Genomic DNA, 25,187 nt, shown 5'->3' with positions numbered 1-25,187 from the left:
GGCGTAGGTGATCCACCTGTCGTTCAGGTAAGCCCTGATGATTCCGACGAGGTACGCCGGCACGTCAAAGTGCTGCAACGCTTCCACTATCCTGGCCCAGGGGATGGCGTTGAACGCGTTCGTAACGTCCAAGGAGACGGCCAGCGCCACCCCTTCTCGACGGACCATGTCCTCCGCGATCGACCTCGTCCTCTTCACCGCGTCCACCGTCGAGCGGCCTCGGCGAAATCCGTATTGGCTGTCGTGCCAGCCGGCTGTCCGCCTCGTCATGTGCGCCTCCAGACGGGCGGCAATCACCCGCTCGAACAGCTTGCCCACCTCATCCAGAAGGCATACCGGCCTGTACGCGGACGGCGAGTCCGGCGGCCGACCTTCCTTACGCAGAAGCACGAGTCTCGCCGTGCGCCATGTTCGCGGGTAGGCGCCCTCCTTCAGACATCTGGTAAACAGGTGCCGCAGACGGGGAGCCAAGGTGTCGATCGACTCCGCCCAAACTCGGCCTGGGAATCCGTCCGGACCCGATGCCACGTCGCGGGATGCCATCCTCTTCGCCGCCTCCAGCAACTCTTCCTCCGTCACTCCGAGATCCTCCGTCCATGTCGTGGAAGAGGGGAGGGGGGGGACGGATGACGACGCGTAGTTATCATCCCGCCTTGGGAACAGAGTCTCGATCACGTTCTCCAGCAGCACCGGATCCATGCTTTCGGTCAGCGGGGGGGCCGGAGGTCGCAACTTTTTCGTCACTATGCGATATGGCCTCCCCCACGGATCTGATTCGACCGATTCGATCAACTCGGCCCAGCAGCGAACTTTCGCGATCTTGATCTCCCGTTGCAAAGCCCATCTCGTCTCTCGGTAGTCCTCGTAGCAGCGGGAGATCTCTTCCTCGTCGCGGGTCCGTCTGCGGCGACGCGCCCTCAGAAATCTACGTCGGGCTCGAACGCAGCTAGCTCGCAAGACGGCGATCGCCGGTGTCCACCAGTAGACGCAGCGGTCGCTTCTACCGCCCGGCACGGAGCGCGGCATCGAGGCGTCGCACGCCGCTCTCATGTATTCCCAAAGCTCCTCCGCCTCCTCGTCGACACTGGTAATGGTGGTGGTCGTCGTCCGTGCGTCCTAGCTCCAGGCGGAAACGATAACTGCCGCGCGCAACATCTCTTTGTCCCTCTCCTTCAGGCGCCACCTCGGTGTCGGTGGTGGCGGTGGCGGTCGGTGGGAACGGTTCGCGTCCCGTCGTCGATCGAGCTCCATCTCCATCATTATGTAGAGGTGGTCCGACAGAGTCTCCATCCTGTCGGCCACTCTCCAGCCGCGAATCCTCCGGTATAGCTCGGCGGTAGCCCAGGTGACGTCGACGACGGACGAACCTCTCCATGCCACGCAGGTGCTCGCCGTGTCTCTGTTCGCCAGTAGAAGGCCCAGACCCGCAGCCCATTCGGTTAGCATTCTGCCGCGGGTGTCCGTCCTTGCGTCGCCCCATTGCGACGAGTGAGCGTTGAAATCCCCGAGTACGATCACCTGACGGGGAAAGCATCTTCTAACGCAATCGCCGGCCCTGTCCAGAAAGTCCTCAAACGCGGCCACGCCGCTGTTGGGCGAGATGTAAACGCCCACCACTGCTATCCGGTTCCACTCGACAGCGACGTAGCCGTTGCCGCGATCCAGCAAGGCGCCGGGCGAGCTCAGCGCCGGCGCCCACGCTACCGCCGTCAATCCGTCTAGATCCCCGATCCACTTGGGGGCGTCGGGGACGCGGTACGGTTCGGCCACTACCGCTAGGGCGACCCTGTTCTCTCGGATGGTCTGGAGAAGCAGGTCTTGCGCCCTTTTAGCTCGTCCCACGTTGCATTGGAGTAGACGCTTGAAGCTACTCCGTCAACTCCATGGCCTCCCCCCGGCCATCTCTCTCTACCGCTGCTGCTGTTGTTGTTGTTGCTGCTTTGGCGGCGGTGCCGCCTTGGTTCTCGTTCCCGGCGACGGAGGCCTGCTGGCGAGCGGCTCACCTTCTCTTGCTGTTGTTGTTGACTTTCGGCGGTGCGCACGCCGCCCCGCCCATCCTATGGCCCGCGGGTGCCCCGATCAATTCGCACAGCGGGCACTTGGGCATCGAGGCGGTACAGCCTCTGGCGCGGTGTCCGCTTCCGCCGCACCTGTAGCACAGGTGCCCTCGGTCCACCGTCGACGTGCAGGTTGCCCGCACGTGTCCCAGCTCCAGGCATTTGAAGCACTGCAAAGGCCTCTTCGGTATCGCGATTACCCTCGCGATGGACCAGCCCAGCGCCACCTTCCCTGCCTGGACCAGTTTCCGGGCTCCAGCCACCGGACACTTCATCCAGGTCGATCCCAGGCCTCCTCTGGAAGCGCCGATCTCGCCGACGTGCACCTCCGTGCTGTCGCATCCTGCCGCCTTGGCCAGCGCTTCGCGCAGCTCCTCCTTTTCCATGGAGATGTCGATGTCGAGCAATCGGAGCTCGCCCTTGATCGTCGGAGCACCGACTCTCACCTTGGTCGGGTCCAACACCCCGGCCAGGCGCGTCGCCAACAGGGACGCCTTCTCCCTGTCCTTGTCTCCCGGGACGCGTATCACGATCGCGCCCGTCACCGCCTTCTTCATTGTCACGGCTTGCACGCCGATCTCACCGAGCGGGATCGTCCGCCTCGCCGTCGATACCACGTCCGCGTACGACATGTTTGCTCCCTCGGTCAGCGTCAGCGTCACCGCCGATGTTCGCGGTGTACGGGGGAGCGTGGCCGGTGTCGCCGGTCCCTTCCTGTTATTCGTCGCAGCGGCGGTGGCGACGGCGCTCGCTTTCGGCGCGCCTCTCATCCTAGGTGCCGCTACGGGCGCCCGGTTCCTCGCCTCGCCTTCTCCTCCAGCGGGCTCCAGCCTCTTCCCGGCGATCCTCCTTCTTCGCCCACTTCTGCTTCTCCTCCTCTCAACCACTCTCCACTCGCCACCCTCTTGTTCCCTGGGGGGCGGCGGGGGGTTGACGCGCGCTGGGCGGCGCGTGGCGGAATGATCCGCGTTCCGTCCTGCTTCGGGAGCTCTCTGTTGCTGTCGCTGTTGTTGTTGTTGTTGTTGCTGCGGCAACAGGGTCCCGAATCTTCTCTCCATCATGCGTATTATGGTGGGTCCGAGTTCGTCCACCTTCCTCTCCAGAGCGTCTAGTCGCGCGCTCTGGCTCGCGGCCTCGCAGGGGGCACGGTCAGCCTCGGAGCCGCCGCACCACGGGCATTCGAAAGCTGACACGGCTTTCTTCGACAGCTCCCTGCGAAGAGCCGCGTTTTCCTCCTGTAGCGCGGACATTCTCGACTCCGCGAGCCTCGACGCCGCGCTGTTGCTCGCTAAAACCATCCTTCGTGGGAGATATGTCCCCCTAGGCTCTGTCCTCCTACCACCCCAGGTCGTGAATTTCGCATTGAAACTACCGGCCACTAGCAGCGCCGGAGCTCTTCTCCCACAGTCCCTTATCACCACCTCCATTTCCCTTATGTACCCATCAAACTCCTGCTTACTCACATTGGGGGAACAATACACATCGTGTTCTCCACCTTGATGCTAATCAATCCTTCCTTGCTAAACAAAGTCTCACTTGCCACATGTCTTCCGTTGAATACGATAACCCGTAGTGATACAGAGATACATCTCTGACCGTATCGTTGCACCAATATGGTAACTATACGCTTCGGAGATGAATACTATGTCCACCTTATTCTCACATGCGTACTACACTGTACAACTCTGCACCTATTCAAGTTTATCTGTAAGGCCTTTATTTTCTCCTGCCTTTATAATCCATCCTAACCATCGGTCAGGCCAACGAACCCGTAACATGTCTTGCGTTTCCTCCCTCGCTCCCCCACATCGCACACCTAGGCTCTTCTCCCTCATTACATGCTCACTGCTGCCGCACCTCCTGCACAATTCCTTGCCCGGATACACCACCGTGCACCTTGCAGCCATATGCCGCAACATATGGCACTTGAAGCATCGCTGCACATTCGGCAGCAGCCTAGCCGAGGCGATGGTCAGGCCGGTCCTGAACCTTTTCACCACTTCCTCCCGCGGTACCGCACTAGCGGCCGATACCATCACGGCCACCTGGGTACCCCATGGTGCCATCCTCGATGCCCTCACCTTTACACGTTCTCCATTCTTTATCCCCCACTCTCTTCTAATGTCCTCCATCAACCCCTCATTGGCGATAAGGAGGTCGATATTTTTAATTTGCATGGTATCCCTGCTCACCAATGCAGCTACCTCTGTTGCATCGCACAAGACGGCCTTAAGCTTCTCAGCCACCTCACTCACTACCACTTTCTTACGAAACTCGATAAGTATATGTCCCGCCCTGGTCCTTCTCATTCCCGTCGCTCCCTCGATCGTGTTCCTGGCGGCTATTCTTCTTTTGTGTGCATCTATCCAGTCCCGATCTTCCTCCAGCTTAATCAGAATCGCCTCTTTCCTCCTCCGCGCATTCACTGACCATCTTCCAGCTACTCTCTCCCCCCTTCATTGACACGTACGACGGAGGATGGCATCCCTCGGACCCCTTCCTTTCCCTCCTTCTTGTGGCAATAGTACTCCAACCTTCCGAGTCCTCGCTTCTCTCTCTATCAGACTCTACATTTCCCGCTACCCTTTCGTCTCCTCCCTACTCTCGTTCACACCGCATATTACGCCCTGCTTCCCTGTATTCCGTCCGTCCTCTTCGACTATTCTTTGCTCAAACTTCATCTTCCTCGTTCTTTTCGTCTGATCAATACACTGGTCCATCGATGACGCTATACCCCTGATAACATTGCCTATTTCTCTGATCCCCTCGTTCTTTTCCTTGTCGAGATTCAGATTCTTCACCAATGCATTCAACATTTGCAACACCCTCGACAAGGCTGGCGTAAACCCCTTCATCTCACTCATCGTGAACATTATCTCCTCTCCCTCGGCCTTACTATTCTGAGCGTCGATATCCTCCCTCGTGCTATTCATTGCCTCACTGCCCGCGGGCAACGATTTACCATATCTAGCGCGCGTACTTCTTTCAACAGCTCCCCTCGCTAAATATCTTCCCCCTTTATCATTTTTCACTGCAATCGGCGTGCTCCGGTCACTATCCCCGACGCCGGACACCACGTTACCACATTCCGATTTATCTCCAACCTTCGCTTCCTTTCTCCCCCTTACAATCGGGCTTCTCTGCAACCACTTGCTCGGTTTAAAGGGAAATATTTGATGGCGGGAGGCCAGTTCCACCCTTGTTTGCCGACCAGGAGATCACTGAAGAGGAAAGGGATGATGCGATTTTTAAATTGAGCTCAGTATAAGTGAAAATCCTGACGCGAGGATAGGGAAGACGATTTGGAAGATCTATGTTCACTAAGCTAAAAGACGACAGAGCGTTCGTAATGATGCTGGAGGGAAGTGGAGCAGCGGTGCCATTTTTGTTTGTGGCCAGCAAATTGAAGATGAATATGTAGCGGCACAGGATTCAAAGGACGACGCGAATCGAGAGCGACTCATGTTGTTTTGCCTCAGGACATTGACACAACCTTGACAAGAAACATAATGATAACTAAACTCCGGACAAAACAATGTCGCCGCTACATGCAACCGTCGAATGAAGACGAATTCAAATTTTCCGACCCCCCCCCCCTCCCACCAGTATAAATAAACGGACGCGATCGCGAGCGAGACAGTATCTATCAGTTAGCAACCAGTTATCAGTTATCAGTTAGTCGCGCAAAACAGTATCTTCAGTATCTCCGAGTATCTTCAATATCTCACAGTATATACCGAGTATCACGAGTATCTATCGAGTTACTCGACGAGCATAAACGTGTATATATCCGCGATTCTATTTTGCGATTTATACTTCGTACTAACGACTCACATATACAGGCTGTACATTAATTTATTATTTTAAATATATTCGACGATTTCAACAACGAGTAACCTCGTCTCTTTAACCTCACGTACCAACCATCCTCTACACATAAACCTCTACAAATATTAGGGAAATGAGACGCTTTGTTAAGCTGGATGGGAAAACGATGAAGGGAACTTGAGGGATATAGCATTGTTGGATAGCTGGTTATCGGTTTATGCTGACAAGATTAAGGACTAAACCTACCTTGGTGGCCAAGTTGGCCGCTCTCGAACTTCTACACAAATTTAACCATATTTAAACATTATCATATCGCTTCATAATTTCTGACTTTTCCTAAAACATGCATACAATATATTTTTCGGTATTTACTTTTAGGTTGCTCTTTTATTCCTTAATAAAAATTTGTACTTTACCATGCCTACCGTGAGCGGTCACTTTGACCGGTCGACAAAATATTTTAACTATTCTTAAGATAGATGCAATCAGTACAAAGAAAAGGCTATCTCAAGATCAAATGACAAACAAAATCAGTAATAACAAATAATAACAGCTGTTACACCCGTAATCTTGTCATAAAACATAATCTATCCCTCGATCAAGATAGCCACCAGCTGTTAAGACATATCAACTCAGGCCTATAATAATCCTAAGGAACCGCCACAAAATTAGCATTTTTTACAGTCCATTGTTACAAACATTTTAAAAGTCGATAAGTTCCTTAGGGTTATTGCTCATTGCGATAAAACACGGGAAAAGCTTTCCCAACTCCACCCTCGAGTAACCGTTGGTGGAGAACGGTCAATACTCATCAATATTTTCGTATAAACATCGCCGTCAAAAGGCATATTCTTACTTGGTATTGTCCTTTCGACTAGAATACATCTCAGATTGTTAGTCAATCAGTCGACATCTACACTTATTGTCTCTAAAACTCAGACAGAAGGCATCCCAGAGCGTTTTGTGTATAGTTGTTATAAAAGGGAAAGTAAAGCACTTCAAATTTGACAATAATTTTGTATTCCGTACATGGTATTATTCTGTGATAAATATTTGCCCTAGAAATGTCAAGCCTTAAAAAAAAAAAGTATAAAAAGAAAATAACGGACATAGAAGAAGACTGTTCAGTGTGTGATGAACAAGAAACTTCAGCGACAGAAAACGGCATGGAAACACATAAAAAGCTATTTACAACCGAATCAGAGTTGAATATTGCTGAAGGTAACCACTTTTAAGAAAACTCGACATCTGGTCTTTTTAGCTTTCTAAGCACTAAAGCCATCGACAGCATATAGACAAAAGACTGGGACGAAGGCAGGCCATAAACAGTTGACAGGCGACGTTGGCTTCGGGGTTTTCAGTTATAGCGTAACACTGCTAGCATGCGGATCTGGACCAGCTCAAATTATTATTTCATTCTTGTACTTTTCACTTCTGTATTTAAAATATATTTTTTCTACCTTATAATTTATCCACGCGTTTCTCTCTTTATATATCAAATAACCTCAACAAATATTATAAATAAGCGTATGCGTAAGGTCAAAAAGGAAAGAAATTATCGTTGATAGCAGAGAATAAGACTGGGCCTGATGGAACAGTTTAGAAAGAAATAGATACAAGTCCCAAACCTGGCAGGACATCAATTCATAATATTTTTAGGGATATGCTAAACGGCATATAATGAAAGGACAAGTAAAGACGGCACTTTATCTTATCATTGATCACCGTATATGGGATCATATAATAAAATGTACGGAAGAAGAAGCATTTATAGTATTGGGGACTAAGATGGAGCTAGATGCAACAAAACTAGGTGCATTTATTGCTCTGCTATGAGAATGCTGTGCATATGAGGCAAAAAATTTAGATGTCTCATATTTGTGGAATAAAATTTAGAGACCTGCATTTTTTTCAAAAACGACGAGCAGGAATGACTTTGCTGAAATTATGAGGTTTATAGGATTTGATAAGAAGAGCGAAAGAAGCCAACGTTTACGAACCAATAAATTTGCAATGGTATCTATATATGAGGCCAATTTACAGTGAATTCACAAAATTGTTATAAACCTAGTACATACATTACTTTTATATAAAGAATCGCGGGAAGAAAACCATGCAATAAAACTATGAACAAGTTCAGATTCATTACTACAAAAAACTTGTCAAGTAAAAAATTGTAAATGTTAGGAAGATGATACATTTACACTGTACACGTGAATGTGTGTGTAAGTGTCAGAGGGCGTCCAGGCCTTACACGATTGGCAGTAGTTAGAAGCATCTGGAAGAGTAAGTTGACAGCAAGCATACGTGCGAGTAGGTTTTCGAGGTCTTCAGTGTGTAATATATATGTATAGCTGTTGTGTGTGAATAAAATAAACTTTTTGTATTTCCGAATCCCTTCTATGTCTTTACAGTAAAGATTACAAAATTACGACAATTTGTTTAAGATGCTGGAAATATTCATGCGGCAAATGTACATTTGATAATAAGGTAATTTGTTAAAAAATGCAGCGAAGTTTGTTACGTCGCGTGGGACATCTGCACGCCATCCCTCGCTACCTGGCAGCCAACGGCCAACCTATGGTCTTCCCGATTCTCAATAGACCCCGGACCCACCATAAAACGTTAACCTTTAGCTTCATTGTTTCCACACATGTTTGCCAGTCCAATTGCATGTCTGGAGAATTTTCTAATTCTCGAAGTATTTTCAGTTTTATGGCTGGGTCTTGGAAAGGTCCTTGAGTTTATTAGGCGCTCTTAAGAATCACGGAGAAAGCGGACAGTCACCAGATGGGAAAAGCTAACACATGCCCATCGTAAAAGGCTGTTTTTCGTCAGGAGCAAAGTCCACCGCCGCTCTACGTTGGTGGGAGACTTCTGCATATCCTGTTCATTAGAGTGGGTCATCATCAATCGGTATAGCGGATCGTTACTCTCACTTCCTGGACGAAAAGTGTGAATAACGAATCCGCGTTCTTCGGTCAAAGGACACACCCACACCAAGCTTTCCTCCGAGACACCTTAAGGGCAGTTCAACATTCCTATTCTAGTTCCAGTTCAGCACTTATCCAGCAAGTGGTCAAGCAGTCATCACCACGTCGTTCCAGTTCAGTTCTCGTTCTGCTCTCGCTCAACTCTCGAGCAAGTCATCATCAAGTGTTCGGTTGAATATAGTCAGTCAACGCAACGATACTAAAAGAGTCTCAGGTCGTACTCACTCGTCGTTGTTCGTACAAGAATTCACTATAGTATCACCGAAGTTGTTGGATCGATTGAATATATAGTAACCTGTTAACTGCAACGTTATTTCAATTAACCACCCTTATTGTCCCACAAGAAATAAGGGATCGTACGATTCGTGGCGTCGATTAGTCAATCGTAACGGGAATTTACGACTCTCGTTGGCGCGCTTCTTCGAGATCGCGTCTCCCCGCGAACGTGCGAAATTTCAAAGTTGAATAAGATATATCTCTATGGACGGCCTGCGGGATGGCGAAGAGGCTAAAGGCTGCGTGCGGTCAGGATGTGAATATTATACCGTTCCTGAATAGGAAGACGATAAAAATGAAAAACATTGACCCTCTTTCCACCAGGGAAGGTTTGGTCGATGATAATTGCAGGGATCTGGGTATACAGGACCCCAAGTTGGTGGATATCACAACCCTGAGGAGGGCGGCGTGAAAGACCTAACCCCATCCTAACCCTCACTACCCTGATGGCCGCCGTCCGGTGCAACCTCCTCGCCGCCAGGAAACTGTGACTGTTGCCCATCAGGTCCTTCGCTCAGATCGGAGCTCCGTAGAGGACGCCGCACTCCGACGCCGTGCCCGCCCAGCTGAGGCAGCAAACGTCCTAAGGCGTTCGCCGTCGCCTCGACAGACGGTGCCAGGCGCTCGAAGTGAGCGCCGAAGGTCCAGTGGCTGTCGAGTGTCAGACGCAGATACTCTATGCTGGCTCCGACCCCGATCTCAGCCCCCTCCAACCTCAGGCGATAACCCGCTGGAGGCGTCCCGTGATCGGCCCTGCGGCAAAACCACATTGCCTCGGACTTCTCAGAGGACACCTCCAGCCCCAACCCCTTGATCGCGGCGACCGCGCAGGCCACTGCCAGCTCCGCCAGACGGACGGTTTTGCCCCACGTCAAGCGCTAGACCAGCATCAACGTGTCGTCGGCGTAGCACGTTAGTGGGGAGTCTAGAGGCATCGGCGCCCGAAGTGCTGCGTCGTACGCGATGTCCCACACCAACGGACCAACACCGAACCCTGTGGGTCGCCGCGGTACACCGCCCCCCCCCAGTCATCCCTCTGCCTCGGACGGTGTAGACGATACTATGCACCCGGAGGAACGCCCGGACCACAACCCGCAGGTATGCGGGCACCCTATGAAACTCGAGGGCCCAGCAAATCCTGTCCCAGGGGATGCTGTTGAACCATTGTTGCAATTCTTCCGTTCGGCCCCCTCGACAAGGGCGACAGCGTCGACCGTAGACCGCCCCCTCCGGGAGCCGAACTGGCCGTCGTGCAGTCCGGGAGCACTCCGGGACAAATTCGACTTGAGGTGGGCAGCCGCCACTCTCTCCAGCAGCTTACCAGCTTCGTCGAAAAGGTACACCGGCCGGAAGGCGGAAGGCGAGTCTGGAGAACGTCCTGGCTGCGGCAGCAGGACCATCCGTCAATCCTTGCCCGAAACGGGGAATTCGTCCCGTCGAACAGCCGCATTAGTCTCGCGGTCAAGACCCCGGCGACGTTCTTCCACGGCGGGCCGGGATTTCGCCGAGACCCAGAGTTTTCCGCGCGCCAATCCTCCCGACAGCCTCGGCCAATTCTTCCTCAGTGACCCTCGAATCCGGGCACCAACTACGGTGTCACGTGGCTCTTCTTCCGGCGGTTGAGGCGTTCGCCGCTGCCGAGAACAAGGGGCCGCCAACCTCCTCCAGGAACCGAGAGTCCATGTTCTCCGTTGCGGGAGGCGCCAAACGGACGGAGTTTGCTCAACATCATCTTGTAAGGGCGCCCCCAGGGATCGGAGTCGAGGCTGGCCAGAAGCTTGTCCCAAGCCCTTCTTCTTTGCCTCCTTGATGGCTCGCTGCAGGCATCTCCGCGCTTCGCGGTAGGCCTCGTACAGACGAGCCACCGAGACTTCGTTCACCCATCGCTTACGGCGGGATCTGGTGTACCGGAGTCGAGCGCGGATGCACGCCCCGCGGAGACGGGCGATCTCCTCGAACCACCAGTACACCGCTCCAGCGCAGCGCGGAGCTCCGGACCGCGGCATACACGAATATCAGATCGCGTGCATGTCCCGCCTCAGCCGGATCGCTCCCGCATCCGCGTCTTCGTCGGTCGGACATTCTTCCGACCAGGCGACGGCTATAGCGACCGCCGCCATGAAGTCATCGTCGCAGTGGGTCGCCGCCCATCTCGAGAATCTTCTTCTCCTTTTCGTGACAGCTTTGCTCGGGTTGATCGCCGCGATGTCGAGATCCGAGTTATTGATTGCTCCCTTTGTCAATGACATTGCCTCCCCCTGCGTAAATCCCGAGCCATCTTTCACGGTGAGCGACACCGCAGCACACTGTGGGACTCGGGGAAGGCCAGGTATACTCCCCCTACGCGCGTCCAGACCACTGACGTTCCGTCCCTTGTTTACGCTAGCCTTTGTAGCTGCTACTCCGGTTAGACGCTGGCCGGGAGTGCGGGGGCGGTTGGGGAGGGGGACCCATAATCGCTCCCGTTGGGGCCCCGGGAGCATTTGCTTTCGTCCACCTTGTGGTGGAATTCCCCGCCGCTTGTCTTCCACCGTCGGAGGTTCCTGTTCTTGCTGCCCTTTCGCTACATTCCTTGGTCAGCCGTTCCACCGTCTCCTGGAGACGACTGACCTCACTGTCCAGAAAGCGCAACCTCCTCCGTAGGTACGCGCTGTCCGTGTTATCTTGCTCTTTGTCAGTGGAGAGACCGACGTCTTTCCCGATACATTCCTTCCAATACATACTTCAATCGGCCGCTGGCAGCAACACGAAGTCCGAGTGCCCTGTGGTCGCATCTCCCCGTAGCGCGCGACGTCCCGTGCCTCCGAAGCGACCCTGGGCGACGGAGGCGATGCCTCCCGCGGACTCGGTAATCCTGCGATACGACCGCTTGCCGAGCGCGACCGCAACGGCCAAAGAGGAAGAACACGACGACATTTCGTCGTCGGATCTCACCCTCCCGCTGCCGCCGCCGCGTCGCAGCAGCGTTCCACCCCACGAAGATCCCGGGCCGATGGCCATAACGTCGGGTTCCTCCGACCCTCTCCGAGATCCACCGGTTCGCGTGTCTCCTTCACCAGACGCATGAACGCGTTCGGGGGCCTGGTGACACCCCCGGACGGCCACGGTTGCTCGATGACGACGCAGCGGGGCCCGCTTTACAACCCGCAGCTGTGCCGGTACTGGGGTATTCCTCCCCTGTACCGTAAACATTATTACTTTTTTCCCATATCCATAGTTTATAGCTTTTTCGCCTTGTCGTGGACAGTAGTTCCAATCCCGGTGCCACTCACTCTTTTGCACCCCACACCGGCCGAGCCGATGCAGAGTGACAGGGAGCCGCACGAAAAGGTGAGGTGAGTGGTCTTGGCAGATATGGGCCCACCAACTTCTCCGAAATTCTCCGTACCGGATCGGCAAACTGGCGGGTGCCACAGGCGCCGACCAGCCAGCACCCGGCTGTAGGGGAATATCAGATTCATTGGGGTTTCCCAGGGCGTGGTCCTACGCTCTGAGAACCCATACCAGCCTCGTGCTCCCCCCGCTGTTTCACCCGGGGTTGTCCCATCTTATTCTGAGGAACCTCCCCCCTAATAGCCCCATCGGCTTCACTAGTTGAACCGCTACCAAACCCTCCTCCTGGGGAGAGACCACGTCCTCTCTTGTTAGCACTTACGTTGTCACCACTGAAGCATGCCTCCGCATATGAACCGACACTCTGTCCAGGCTTCTTCCTGCTGACTTGACTACCCGCGTTTGGAGAGACCTCTTTCCATTTTATCATTTTCATACCCGTCGGGACCTCGGTCTACGTCCCTACGTCACACTGTTAACCAAGTATGCAGCAACTCAAGATTTCTTAAATTTAGCTTCATTCCTTTCGTAGTTTTCGCGTCTAGCTTAACACGCCGAATTTTTCTAATATTCGCTTTTAACTCGCGGCTGATAAGCTCCACTAGTATCACTACATCGCTACTACTCAATACCGTCTACCAGATCTCCGTCCTCCTCCCAACTGATATTCCGAATCTCGTCCAAGTCGCCCTCCTTATCATTTCTCACAATTGACGTATCGTTCTCACACATTAATTTAGTAATCGCTTTCCTTCTTAGCTCATCGGAGATATCAAGACCATCACTAAATCTTTCGTTCACAAACGAATCGGCTGACATTTCCAGATCTATCAAATCCTCTTGTGGTATGGTGAACTTTCTTCAAACGCCTGTCCTTAAGCAACTTGGTCTTAATTTACCGCCCTCATTGTCGCATACTACAGGAGAGAGAGAGGTGGCCCTGGGACCGAACCTCTTCCCCTCGCTTGTCCAGTCGCTAGATGACCGTAGGGTCGAGCCTGGAACGCCACTCGAAATACCGACGGGGCCCAGAGGCTCCGAAACCTCTGTGCCGTAATTTTTTTCCCTTTCATGAACTTATCTACACTGTATAAAAAATATCGCATAGCCCAAGGACATAGCCAATTCGTCATATAACCGCCAGATCCATCCAAACAAAGCCAGTCGTAGTTCATAAGAAGCCAGTCGTCATAATAAATAACCATCATAATGTAGTATCAAAGATGAGGGGCCTGGGAGTTGTTGTGTGAATTATAAACGAGCGGTTGCTGAGCCGCGGTTGCTGATGTATATAGTGACGTTAGGACAAAAGACAAGGGGTTGCTAGGGGACAAAGGTGGAAATTATAACAGTACGAGTTGAGATGTCAAAGAGTGCGGAGAGGAGTTGTGTAAGCAAGAAGCGTTCGAAAGATTAAAAATAGCGTTAAGCGAAAAACCAGCCCTGAAATTGTATTGCACGAGAGCGGAGACTCAGTTGCATACGGATGCGTGTAGCGTGTGATATGGTGCGATTTTGTTACAACGCGATAGCGAAGACAATGCTTTTCAACCCGTATATTATTCGAGCAAAAAGACATCGCCAGCTGAGAAGAAATACACCAACTATGAACTTGAAGCTTTAGCTATCGCGAAAGCGTTAAAGAAATTCCGCGTTTACCTGCTCGGTATTCCGTTTAAGATTGTTACAGACTGTCAGGCGTTCGTACTGACGATGCGGAAAAAAGATTTATGCGTGCGTGTTGCGAGGTGGACGATTCTTTCAGAGGAATTCAATTACGAGGTATAGCATAGACCAGGGAGAAGCATGGTGCACATCGACGCACTAAGTCGAAATCCGTTGCCCACGGTCATGCTGCTAGACGAGGACGAACAAGGGATTGTTGCACGGCTAAGGAAGGCGCAGTTACAAGAAGACAGATCCGGCAGATATGCGGCAGATCCGGGACAACATCGAACAGCATGAAACTGACAGATACGTTTTAAAGAACGAAGTTTTGTACAAAGAAATAAAGGATATAAAAGCTGGTCGTGCCAATGTTCAAGTTGTTCGACGAAGCGTTATTAAAAAGGGGCAATTGGTTTAAGGGAATGCACCAGAAGGTGGAGATAGTAGTGCAGAGTTGCATCGATTGTATCCTTGCAGAGAAAAAACAAGGAAAACGAGAGGGGTTGCTGAACACCATTGACAAGGGGGAGTTGCCATTTGACACTTATCATGTTGATCATCTTAGACAATTGTCCTCTAGGATTTTTTAATTTAAATTTCATTAGTTATTTTAAATTTAAATTTAATTAGGGATTTTTAAATTTAAATTTAATTAGGAATTTTTAAATTTAAGTTTAATTAAGGATTTTTAAATTTAAATTTAATTAGGGATTTTTAAATTTAAAATTAATTTAGGATTCTTAAATTTAAGTATATTTTTTAATTATTAGAATATATAATAATAATTTAAAATTCTAAATTTAAATTTAGATTATATAAATTTAGTTATTTTAAATTCAAATTTAATTAGGGATTTAAAGTTTAAATTTTATATATATATATATATGTCGAATTATTGTTGGAATTTCGTGTTGAATCATCTTTTGAATTGTGGGCGCGTATTAATTCTTCATTTGGTTTATCCATTATTTAACTTAACTAAATTATATTACACTTAAATTGTTTAACACGAACAGATATAACTTTACAAGACTTAACAACAAATTAATTTAACGAACGCTTTTAACAAAATTCTTGGGTTCAAACGAATCCACGGTAAACGGGAAACTCTTTGTACAATAGTTTGTATTTACTCTCTATCGCAAATTACGTCAGCTCAATCTCTTGGTATCTTCTAGACTGACTGCCCGATATCCGTAAACTCTCCAAGGAGATCTCAATAAAAGACTGCCTGGATCTCATTTGTCAATTACATATTGATTAGAAATATCAACAAAATTCCAGGCGCCGTTGCTAGGCCGTCCTGCATAGAACCGACATTGCTCCTGGCCGGGACTTGTCCGTTAATACAGCGTGTCCCTCAATATTGGAACTTCTTCTGCCAAGTTAAACGTTCATGCCGTGACCGTGGCTACGTTCAGCGACCAGTTACGTCACCTCGAGCCTAAGTATTTCAAAAGAAATGCTCGATGTCTCTACATCTCCGACATATATATATTAATTGTCAGAATATATGATAATTTAAATTTAAAAATTTATGTTTTTAAATATTAGAATTAAATATTCAATAATATTATTATATTTATAATATTTAGAATTTTAATATAATAAATTAATTAAATTTAAATTTATTAAATTTAGTTATTTTAAATTTAAATTTAATTAGGGATTTTTAAATTTAAAATAGCCATATGAGGAAGCAATCTGTGAGTTTCGGAAATCCGAGAAGAATTATCTCCGATCGTGGGACGGCATTCACAGCCAACACCAGACAAGTGGTTCAAACACATAAAGACAGCGCAGAGGTAGTTGAACGCAACCTTCGGCAGAGTTACGAATGTTACCCCATTCCAACTATTGTTTGGAATGCGGATGAGAATGCGTGACAATCCGCACATCAGGCAACTGATCGAAGACGAGTGAGCCATGATGTTCTACGAGGAGCGCGTAGAGGCAAAGAAACGGATCAAAATTCAAGCTAAAAACAGACGAACGTTTAACAAAAGGAGTAAAGAGGCAAAAACGTACAAGACAGGAGATATAGTGGCGATCGAGAGGACGCAGGGTGGTCCCGGGCTGAAGTCACAGTCGAAGTTCCTTGGGCCGTACCGCGTGGTGAAAGTCTTGCGGAATGACCGCCACATGGTACAGCGAGAAAGCGTACATAAAGGGCCGCGAACAACTTCCACAGCGACTGATCACATGAAATGGGCGAAGTTAAAGTTAGTGATGTCGGTGAAATTAGTGATGATACGCACATCTGAGGGCAGATGTGATTGTCAGGTATGGCCGAATGTGGGTTCGGCTCGAGACGTTGGAGGGTGAAGACATGCTTCGGTTCGCTCTCGAAAAGGCAATTTATTTATGTGTACTCGAGGAATTATGTGTGTGAAACTAATTAAAAGCAGTGAGTTAAGGCATTATATAGTGACAGAGACAGTGGGACTAGATAAATAATGACTGCGAAAGGCATATAAGTTGGTTATAAATATCACGGTTCGTACCGTAGTTACATGCAAGAATGGTGTAATAATGATAAAAGCTCATATTGGTCGACAAAGAAATGACTGATTATGATTACCATGTCGATGGAACAGTGTGGACATAAGGATTTAATGATTTAAAGAAGTGAAATTTGAATAGTAAAAAGGAGGTTGTTAGAGGTTAGAAGTGGCCTATATATGAAAGGATATGATGGTATTTAGTGGGCTTTGGAAATATCAAGAGCGAGGACAGCAAGCGGATTAATAGTTTGTTTAATAATGCAGATGTAATGGAGTAATTTGAGTAAATCAATAAATTGGAGGAGTATAGGGCATGGTATCTTCAACACGTATAGGGTCAGAATAAACAAGGGAACCATAGACAAATGTTGGGACCGTGACGCGTGTCTGGGTGATGTTGAGCACGCCTTACTGAGGTGTCCAATATGGACAGTCCAGCGTACCACTCTGGAGAATGTCGTTGGCAACACATTCACTGTGAACAATATAATCGCATTGGTATCGGCCGATGAACATACCTGGGGACTGTTCCGGAGATCCTGCGGGGCAGTGATGAAGGCGAGACAGGCGCGAGATAGGACCAAAGGCGGAGCGACTAAAAGAAAGAGAGAAGATGTTTTGACCATTGCCGAAAAAATGAAGACAGCAGATAATTAAGAAGTTGACGCGTTGAATGAATGGGATATCGCCAAAGTAATGTGATGTAACAGTGCCAATGAAACCTTCCACTCGAAGAAAGATTGGAAGAGGAGGGGTTTTTAGTGGGTATGGCACCGTCATCAGCCGAGTCTCACATAACCCGACGACGCGGCTCGTTGGGCATGCGTAATGCATTTCCCCTCCTCGCGAAAAAAAATTGTCAGGTATGGCCGAATGTAGTATCATGGACGAGCGGCCTGGGAGGTGTTGTGCGGATTGCAAACAAGCGGTTGCTGAGGTGTGGATTATAAACAAGCAGTTGCTAAGCATGTGCGTAGTGGGGCTAAGACAAAAGACAAGGGGTTTCTAGGGGATGATAAACGAATTAAGAGCAGTATGAGTTGAGAAGTCAGAGAGTGTGAATTGCGTTGTCAAGATAGTGTTGTTAAGAGACAGTTGACTTTGCGTTGACGAGAACTGTTAATTAATTATCTAGTTGTTTTAATTATTATACGTCTGTTGCAATTAGTTCATGTTTAATTGTTTTCTGTTTAATTAACGTCTGTTTAATCCATTTATCATTAATAAACTAATCATAATAGTTTACGATACTACAATATGGACATTTGATAATTAAAAAAAACAAGTTTAGGGTGCGGAGACTAATTGAATTCAAAATCGGCTTGCCGATCAACGGTTGCTTGCAACCGTGAAAGACGTAACACATCTTCGTTGCAAGGAAGTCGTTCCTTCGTGGCTGTTGACGACTGGCTTCCCTTGGCAAATGAGCTGGAATGATTGGAATCAAGCAAAGTGATCGAACATAAAACAGTAACCAAAATTCGATAATCAACAAATTGTAGCCTCGGACACGGCGTCTCTCGGTCCCGGAGGCGCCGTGGCGGATTCTTCCGCTATGGACTGTTGACGACTTGGCAAGTCCCACGGACATGAGTTTTGATATATTGGTTCCACTCGTGGGTAATTAGGTTGCTTGTCCGGTCTGCGAAAAGAGGGAAATCCACCTTTTCTTCGTGTCACTATCAGACCTGGATACGCACCTCGATCAACATCATACGGGAGCCCTCCTGAAATGGAAGTGTTTATATTGTGGGAAAAGCTTTTCGAAGCTTCATGGGGCCAGGTGCCACATACCTAAGTGTAGTGGCCCTACCGAAGAACTGACTAAAACATACAAATGCGAAATGTGCCCCATGAGCTTCTGGACACTAAGAGGGCTCTCTACCCACGAGCGGCATGCGCACCCTGCCGCACGAAATATTAAAAGAAGGGGCGCGGACCCACAAGATCCGAGCAAATGGTCCGAAGATGAAATAGCTCTCCTGAAGAGTCTATGGGAAGTCTACAAAGACCAAAGACATCCAAACAAAATGATTGGTCAAATCATTACTAGCAAAACCATAGACCAAATCAGATATCAAAGAAAAAAATTAAATCTGGTCAATGAGGATTCAAACCTTCAGGAAGCTGAAACTGCATAGGTGACAGATGGAGAGTGCGATCCCGTTGATCCAGGCAATGCGCAATTTAAAGAACCTGGAGTCAGCGGGAATCAAAATTTGGAGCCCATCCATGAATGGAGACTCCAACTCGAAAAAGAGATAACAACGTCTACCGACGTGCCCCTTGTTCTAAAGGAGCTTTATATTAAATTATTAAATGCGTGGGTCGTCTACAAAGACTTCGATGAAGTCTTTAAAGAAAGAATCAATACTTTAATATGCACATCTCTATGAGATGGGTCATCGGGGGGAACCCAGCCTCGCAATTATCAGCACATACATTTCACGTTTCCACGACGGTTTTACAGGCGGGCCTCGCCCGTTTTTGAGAATTTGACGAAGGACCGCCCATATCACACATTTTGGAGGCGGAACAACAATGCGAGGAGCATTTCTGAAATCACGTTCAACGCACCAACGAAGAGTGATACATTGTCGCTCTCCCATTTAACGAAACAACTCCTTCGCTTGGATCCTCCAAGGCCATGGCGATAAAGCGACTCACATCTCTCTCCCATCATTTCGAACGAGAGAAACAATTTGAAGCCGACTATCACGCCGTAATACAAGAATATTTAAAATTAGGACACAAGACGAAGATTACCATGGACCACTCCTTGGACAACGGATATTTTCTGCCACATCACGGCGTGATCAGAGAGTCCAGCCAAACGACAAAACTCCGAGTCGTGTTTGACGGATTGACACCAACCACCACCGGAGTTTCCTTAAGCGACATACTTCACACGGGACCGAAACTACAAGATGACTTATTTTTCATTCTCCTGAGATTATGGTCTCATCAATACGTTCTCACGGGGGACCTTGAAAAAATATATCGACAATTTCTTGTGCGTCCAGAGGATCGGAAATTCCAACAAATTTTGTGGTGTAACACTAATGGAGAAGTTGATACTTATCAACTCAACACGGTGACGTTCGGGTTATCAGCAGCGCCTTATCTAGCCATTCGGTGCCTCAAAGAACTGGCGGACGATGAGGGACATCGGTTTCCACGAGCGGCGACAGTTCTGCGACGAGATTTTTACGTCGACGATGTGCTCACAGGAGGTGATACAAGGGTCGAGGCACGATCACTGAGAAAGGAACTCACGGAATGACAAACTAGCCGGTTTAAACATTCGAAAATGGGCATCAAACGACCGACAGCTGCTACAAGGACTTTCCGAACAGGACATGAACGATAAACTACTTCCAGGCGAATCTCAAACTTTAAAAACTCTGGGCATTGTTTGGAATTCCTCTGATGATTCGATCCTATATTCCGTCAAAATCTGCCCTACCAGCTCCCGAATTACGAAAAGAATAATCAGCTCCGAAATCGCCAAGATCTACGATCCTCTTTGATTACTTGCGCCAGTGATCGTTCGAGCTAAAATGCTACTCCAACGACTTTGGACATTAAAAATCGATTGGGACGAATCTCTGCCGGCTGACTTACATACAGAATGGAATGAATACTATGCGCAGTTGCCATTGCTAATCAACGTAAGGTTTCCACACAAAACTATAATCAAGTCTGCAGCGGAAATCGAATTACACGGGTTCTGTGACGACAGCGAAAGGGTTTATGGGGCATGTATTTATCTTCATACTATCACTCCGGAAGGTCAAGTCTGGACACGACTCCTCACTGCGAAATCAAAAGTGGCTCCGCTCAAATCACAAAATATTACAAGGCTGGAATTGAGTGGAGCACTTCTTCTCACATCCTTGACCACCACAGTCCTTCAAGCACTAGCAAGCAATATTTCTCGGACTGTTTATTGGGCTGATTCTACCATCGTCCTTCATTCGATTAACACATCACCCCATACGCTGAAAACCTTCGTCGCCAATCGTGTGGCAGAAATGCAAAGGAAGACTCACACCTCAGATTGGCGTCACATTCCCACCACCGACAACCCTGCGGATCTCATATCCCGAGGACAATCGCCCGAAGACTTTCTGCGACCAACCATTTGGCAACATGGACCGGAGTGGCTACAACAATCTAAAGAATACTGGCCGACGTGGAACCCAGTACCACTACCAATCGAAATACCGGAGTAAAAGAAGGCAACCTGTCTGTCCATGACATCTCCCGAGAAAAGTCTGCTTGACCTAAGCTAATCAGAATTACCGCTCGTTGCCTTCGATGGAGACAAAAACAAGATAGAAGAAGACCTCTAACTACACATGGTTTAACTATTGCGCATAACATACTTATCCAATTATTACAACTTTGTTATTTTTCAGATGAGATTCGTATTCTCCGAACTGATCGAAATTCTGTAGTGAAGGGGAAGCTACAACGGCTCAATCCATTTCTGGATAAGGACGGGATGTTGCGAGTCGGAGATCACTCAACAATGCCTTTGATCAGAAACATCCGACCATTTTACCTAAATCTCCCGTTACATCACTTATAATCGAGCATAAGCACCTCGTAAACCTCCACTCCGGAACTCAAGCTACCTTATATGCCTTGAGAAAATCCTATTGGCCTATCGACGGCCGTAGTCAAGTTTGAAGCACGCTGAAGTAGTGCGTCCGTTGCTGCAGAGCCAATCCACCTCCAGTGAATTATGTCATGGGCGATCTCCCAGCCGCACGGATAACAGAATCTCGGCCGTTTACCAACGTCGGAGTCGACTATTGCGGACCTTTTACATCAAAGAACGAAAGGACCGCAACCGACGTAAAATCAAGGTATATGTAGCAATCTTTGTATGTCTTGCAGTTAAAGCAGTCCACATCGAGCTGGTCAGCGACCTCACTAGCGAAGCCTTCATTGCTGCTCTGCAAAGATTCATTGCTCGCCGAGGATTCTGTCTAACAATATACTCAGACAACGGCACCAATTTCGTTGGCGCCAACAACGAACTACGAGAGCTTCGAAACCTCCTACAGTCCGACGATCACAAAGTAAAGGTTCAGTCTTTTTTAGCCGACCGACGGATCGAATGGCGCTTCATTCCGCCCAACTCACCCCACTTCGGCGGGTTATGGGAGGCAGTAAAATCCTCCAAACGACATCTCAGACGTGTCGTAGGTAACGAGCTTCTAACATTAGAAAACTTAAATACACTCATCATTGAAATCGAGTCTATCCTCAACTCCCGTCCACTCACTCCAATATCTACAGATCCAAACGATCTCCTTGTTCTTACTCCCAGTCACTTCCTTATCGGAGACTCTGTTACTTCGCGTGAGACATCTGCACTCCATCCTTCGCTACCTGGCAGGCAATAGCCAACCTGCAGTCATTCCGACCCTCAATAGACGCAAGGACCCACCATAAAACGTTAACTTTTAACTTCATTGTTTCCACACATGTTTGCCAGTCAAACTGCTTGTCTTGAAGAATTTGCTAATCCTATAAGTGTTTTCGGTTTATGGCTAGGTCTTGGAAAAGTTCTCGAGTTTATTAGGCGCTCTTGAAAATCATGGAGAAAGCGGGTCACCGAATGGGAAAAACGAACATATGTCTACCAAAAAAGGCTGCTTTCCTTGACAAGGTAACCCCCGATCCACGTTGGTAGGAGACTTCCTTATATCTTTTTTCATTAGCGTGGGTCATAACCAATCGGCATCGCGGATCCCTGCGTTACCCTCACTTCCCTGAGGAAAAGTGTGAACAACGAATCCGCGTTCTTCGTTCAAAGGGCACACCCACACCAAGCTTTCCTCCAACAACATAAGAACAAATCAGACAGTCTATATCAACTCGATTCAAGGGACATTTCAAAGAACCTCAAGAAGTCAACAAATCGAATACAGTCAGTCGACAGAATACATCATCATACGCGGCAACACGAACAGAGTAGTTGTCTTTTCAAACATTCATTCTTGTATCACACTGAAATTGTTGATTCGTTCAAATATATAATAACCTGTTAATCTCAACGTTATATTCAATTAACCACCCTTATTATCCCACAAGAAATAAGGGATCGAACGAATCGTGGCGTCGATTAGTCAATCGTAACGGAAATTTACATTTGGCGCGCTTCTTCAAGATCGCGTCTCCCCGCGAACGTGCGAAAGTTCAACCTGAGCGAATTGGAACGCCCAAAGAACAAAAAAAAATGTAAGACAATTACTGGGGAAAATTAATTTTTATTATAAATTTATAGAAGATGCCTGCAAACTCCTGGAACCACTTCATAACTTATTAAGGAAAAATGTCGAATTCATCTGCAATGAAAAATGTGAGAAATCATTTCAGAACATCAAGGAATACTTCTGTTCAAGTCCGATCCTAGCAATATATGACCAAAACAAAGAAATATTCATTTATACAGATGCAAGTGGTGATAGCTTAAGAGCCGTTTTAAAACAACCCCAAGATAACGGTATGTTACACCCGGTTGCGTACTTCTCAAGAAAACTGAAACCAAAAAGAATCAAAGAAGAAAGCAATCTATCTCGAATGCCTTGCTATTAAAGAAGCGATTCAATATCGGCAACATTACACATTACTGTTGCTTCGCACAGAATGCTTGATATGAAATGAACCTTATAGCGATAGCGATCGTGATGAGAACTAGCTGCAGTGCATATGTAACAGCAGATGGGTTCACGAAAATTGCATCAGGTCTAATATGGAGTTCTACGTGTACATCAACTGTAACTCGAANTGATACACGTTGCTGAACCGAATAACAAGCGTATCAACTAAAAAATTGCGAAATAGAGATAACAATGACATGATCGCAAGTGATCTTAGTTAATATACTTTGAACTTTATTGCTGCATTTTTGATGATAGCGACTAGTGTTATTTGTAAGAACTGCAAAAGAAGAATTCAGTCTTCTAGAATCAGAAACCACGGCTTAGATTTCAAAATTGCAATTAAGTGTGAATACTGGATGAAATCTTTCAACTTATCTCCACTAATTGGCAATGCCAATTCATACCAAAAGTCATCTGAAATAAATCGCAGGATTGTGTTGGCCACTTTTAGAAAGCGGAATGGGAAAGATAAATTTATTTTCTGGCCTAATGGATATTTTTCAGGAATCGGCTATCAATAGATACTATGGCTATCCGGAAAATTTACATTCTGCTGTCTTACGGGTATATAATCGTCCAATTTCGAAAGTTACTGAAAAAGACAAAAGGAAAGTTGCCGTTCCGGGAGAGAGAACGCCAGGAAAATGAGAGAATTGAGTTCTTCGCTCGGGCTTGCTACACTCCTCTGGAAATACAGTAAGAAAGTGCTGTATATAATTGTAAAATCTAGTTTTCCCAATCTTACAACGTTGCATGGGAAAATAAAATGGACACAGAAGAATACAATGATTAGTATGAAGGCGACAAAAATAATTGCACTATAAACCATATCAGTGCTAGTAAAGTAGAAATTGATGTCATCACAGAAATGTTTATGAGATCAGAAAAGAAACATCATGTCAAGTACATATAAATGTATTGGAGATGGAGATAGCGAAACGCATAAAGATATTAATCCATACGAAGATATTGTTGTTTAAAAGAAAGAATATGTCGGTCATGTGTAGAATTGAATAGGCACAAGGCCAAAGCATGCCAAATAATGTTAAATAAACTGTTTTCAAATAATTACAGTAGTGTTTTCGCAAAAAGTCGAATTTCTGACTTTCTAATTTCTAACACATAATAATTTGTAAATATCCTAGGAATAGCGAAGAGTATAATCTATGCATGTTCTAAACCAGTTAAAGCTGGGTTCCAAGTCACTTCACACAAAGTTAATGTTAGATGAATATAATTAAGTGCTGTGGTCAAACCCAGAATCCTCATCAACATTTTATTGCCGACCTATTAAATTTGTATTTATGAAAAAAATGAGGCATTGGTTAAGGAAGAAGAAGGTAGTAATGGAAACAAATAATCTTTCACCTAATACATAGAATTCAGACAATGATAATATAAATGTTAACTTTGCATTGCGCTTAGCCATGTTATACGGTAGCATGGTAATATTTTATCAAATATAAATGTCGGTCCAAAATGTTGTACCGGTGGAGAATCTTCAAAGAAAATGAATTCGATATAAATTATTCAAAAACCTCGCGTGTGCAGGTTTTTCGACGTTAGCACGCGAGGTATCCGGCAAAGTGTGTGCGAATTTCAGATGCCTCGCCTATAAATATCTCACAAGGAAACCCAAGAAACAGATACATCCTAATTTTCGCAAAAATTTGCACAAGAGTTCATTAGAACTTACCTAAGAATTTAATCGTAATTTGACCATGCCAGTTTGTACTTTCAGGAAGAAAACAACCTTTCGACCGGACAGTTCTATGTAAATATTTATAAATCACACATTAAGCGAACTTGTTTACGAGTTAAAATCTAAAGGTCTCAGCTGTAAGAACC

General features: G+C 47.3%; 1 protein-coding gene and 1 pseudogene across 1 annotated transcript; both read right to left on the bottom strand.

Moving 5' to 3' along the window:
- Positions 1–64: 64 nt before the first annotated feature.
- Positions 65–699, bottom strand: LOC122577419 (annotated as a pseudogene).
- A 417-nt stretch (positions 700–1,116) lies between these two features.
- Positions 1,117–3,484, bottom strand: LOC122577418. The gene is made up of 2 exons (XM_043748716.1): positions 2,004–3,484; positions 1,117–1,825 (listed from the first exon to the last, which is right to left on the bottom strand). The coding sequence occupies exons 1-2, from the start codon at positions 3,482–3,484 to the stop codon at positions 1,117–1,119; spliced, it is 2,190 nt and encodes a 729-aa protein (XP_043604651.1).
- Positions 3,485–25,187: the final 21,703 nt, after the last annotated feature.

The sequence above is a fragment of the Bombus pyrosoma genome, unplaced genomic scaffold (genome assembly GCF_014825855.1).
Source record: "Bombus pyrosoma isolate SC7728 unplaced genomic scaffold, ASM1482585v1 HiC_scaffold_4703, whole genome shotgun sequence".
Lineage (NCBI taxonomy): Eukaryota > Metazoa > Arthropoda > Insecta > Hymenoptera > Apidae > Bombus > Bombus pyrosoma.
This window is presented reverse-complemented; position numbering and strand designations above follow the sequence as displayed.

Bases quoted from the DNA above. Each gene is read 5' to 3' on its own strand.
- LOC122577418 (XM_043748716.1), bottom strand. From the start codon at position 3,484: ATGGAGGTGGTGATAAGGGACTGTGGGAGAAGAGCTCCGGCGCTGCTA. The intron at 1,826-2,003 runs GTGAGCCGCTCG...ACGAGCTAAAAG, and splicing joins AACAACAACAGCAAGAGAAG to GGCGCAAGACCTGCTTCTCC.